We start from the raw sequence: 2500 nt of genomic DNA, 5'->3' as shown, positions 1-2500 counted from the left end.
GACAGCACTATAACGCATCTTTTAAGAAATATAAACTCTTCTATATTTATAAAACAGAAAACAACTCATCGATTAAAGGAGGAAATTATCAGCAGATGAAGTTAAACCTTTATACAAAATGAGCTCCAACAGTTGAATCTGAGTTCATACTTGAATGCACGTGCAACAATAATCTGATTCAACAGATATCAGATCACTGACATGCAGAAACAAAACCGTTTTTATTTTCCAGTTTCCCCTGCAGAGCCTTACTGCCTGCAGGAGTTTCCACTTCGTCGGAGCAGTCCTTATATGGGCGGTGTGGGCGGGGCCAGGCAGCAGAGGGGTGTATAAGCTGTAATGAAAAACCAGCGGTGATGAAACTCTACCTCACAACTCTTTCTCTCTCTGAGCTGATGAGAACAGTTTATTTAAATCTGATGGAAAGATGTTTCTGCAGCCGCTGTGGACCTTCCTCCTCCATCACTCCCCCCTCCTCACCTCTCCCCTCTTCCCCGTCATCTTCTCGCTCTCCGTGTACCTGTCCTTCTGCCTGCCCTTCCTGCTGCTCGACCTGCTCTCCCTCAGGTGGGCCCCGGTGCGCAGGTACAAGCTGCAGCCTCAGAGCTCCATCAGCTGGGCCTCGGTGCGGAGCTGCCTGGCTCTGACTCTCTACAACCACGCGGTGTTCATCTTCCCGCTGACGCTGCTGCACTGGTACACGATGCCCGTCAACCTGCCCGCTGAGGCGCCCTCCCTGCCCCGCCTGCTGGCTCAGGTGTTTGTCTGCCTGCTGCTCTTTGACTTCCAGAGCTTCACCTGGCACCTGTTGCACCACAGGGTGCCCTGGCTCTATAGGAACTTCCACAAGGTGAGGACATGGAGACAGATTTTAAACTGAATATGATCATACAGATATTGATGCATGATAATGTTTACAGTTGTTTCCGATTGCTAAAACACAATTTAGCAAACTAGGCTGGTTTTATCAAAATACTTATTTTCTACTAGTTGTTTTCTTCTTTGGCCATGAACTCCTCTACCAGCTCTACCCCTACCTCTCACTCTTCCTCTACCAGCTCTACCCCTACCTCTCTCTCTTCCTCTACCAGCTCTACCCCTACCTCTCTCTCTTCCTCTACCAGCTCTACCCCTACCTCTCTCTCTTCCTCTACCAGCTCTACCCCTACCTCTCACTCTTCCTCTACCAGCTCTACCCCTACCTCTCACTCTTCCTCTACCAGCTCTACCCCTACCTCTCACTCTTCCTCCTCCTCTCATTCTCACCCTCACTCTTCCTCTCTCTGCAACATCTTCCCTTGTTGTTGCTCACTTGTGGTCTTTTCATAGTGCTTACTTCCTGGTTGAAGTGATAACAATTAACCATTGAGGTGTTTGACCAATTAGCTCCTGTAGTGTAATTTTGAATGGCAGTGTTTTGAAATGACAAACATGTGACTTTATGTCAGATTGTTGTGTCTTATACAGAGAATCATGTTCAGTGCATTTAAAAAGTGCCATTTTGAATTGCTAAATGTGTGTAAAGCAGAAAATATGTTTAGACTTTTGGAGACTTGAGAGGTTTTGCTCTCTCTGTGTGTCAGTTTAAATCATTGTGCTATACATGTCATTTTAGTGTGTTAGCAATTGGAAAAAACTGTAAAGAGTTTATTGTTCCTCTGCCTCACGTCTCTCCTCCTCTTCCTCCTCCAGGTGCACCACACCTACACCTCCACCTCGGCCCTCACCACAGAGCACTCCGGGGCCTGGGAGACCCTCAGCCTGGGCTTCTTCGCCGCCTCCACCCCGCTCCTGCTGGGCGTTCACCCGCTCACCGAGCTCGCCTTCTTCCTCCTCAACATCTACCTGTCGGTGGAGGACCACTGCGGCTACGACCTGCCGTGGGCCACGCACCGCCTGGTCCCCTTCGGCCTGTACGGAGGGGCCCGTCACCACGACCTGCACCACCTCAAGTCCAAGTACAACTACGCCCCCTACTTCACCCACTGGGACCGACTGTTTGGGACGCTCTACACTGAGGAGGACTGAACAGACAGAGATGTTTGAAGAGTGATGGAGAAGTTTGAAAAGTGATGGAGAAGTTTGAAAAGTGATGGAGAAGTTTGAAAAGTGATGGAGGAGTTTGAAAAGTGATGTGGAAGTTTAAAGACTGATGGAGAAAGTTGGAGACTGAGACATTCATGAACTGAGAGAGAAGTGAACTTTCTGACGAGACAGAAGAAGAACCAGAAACAGGACTAACTGCTGTTTGGATGAAACTTTGAAAAACTTTCTGAAACATCAGAGAGTCCCTGACCCTAAAGGAGTCGTACAGATTTTGGTGTCTGAACTGACGAGTTGTAAACTTTTCAGAGAGGATCAAATCGAACATTTGAGCTCTTGAAAAGTGTCTTAAAAGTGACCTTGAAGTTTCTGGACTGAACGAAAGCTCGGAGAGTTTTGTATCCTGTTTCACATTTCAAAAGATTTCTGCAGGAAATCTTCGTCCGCTCATCTTTTA

General features: G+C 47.7%; 1 protein-coding gene across 1 annotated transcript in view; it reads left to right on the top strand.

Annotated features, from left to right (window-relative positions):
* The first annotated feature begins 347 nt into the window (after positions 1-347).
* Positions 348-2500, top strand: part of ch25h (cholesterol 25-hydroxylase) — a 2790-nt gene continuing 637 nt past the window's right edge. The window contains exons 1-2 of the mRNA XM_061028668.1: positions 348-850; positions 1693-2500. The exon at positions 1693-2500 is cut by the window's right edge and continues 637 nt beyond it. Coding sequence (XP_060884651.1) covers positions 428-850; positions 1693-2028 — 759 coding nt within the window. The 5' untranslated portion in view covers positions 348-427 and the 3' untranslated portion in view covers positions 2029-2500. The remainder of the gene's footprint in view (positions 851-1692) is intronic.

Source organism: Labrus mixtus, chromosome 21 (genome assembly GCF_963584025.1).
Source record: "Labrus mixtus chromosome 21, fLabMix1.1, whole genome shotgun sequence".
Classification (NCBI taxonomy): Eukaryota; Metazoa; Chordata; class Actinopteri; order Labriformes; family Labridae; genus Labrus; species Labrus mixtus.
This window is presented reverse-complemented; position numbering and strand designations above follow the sequence as displayed.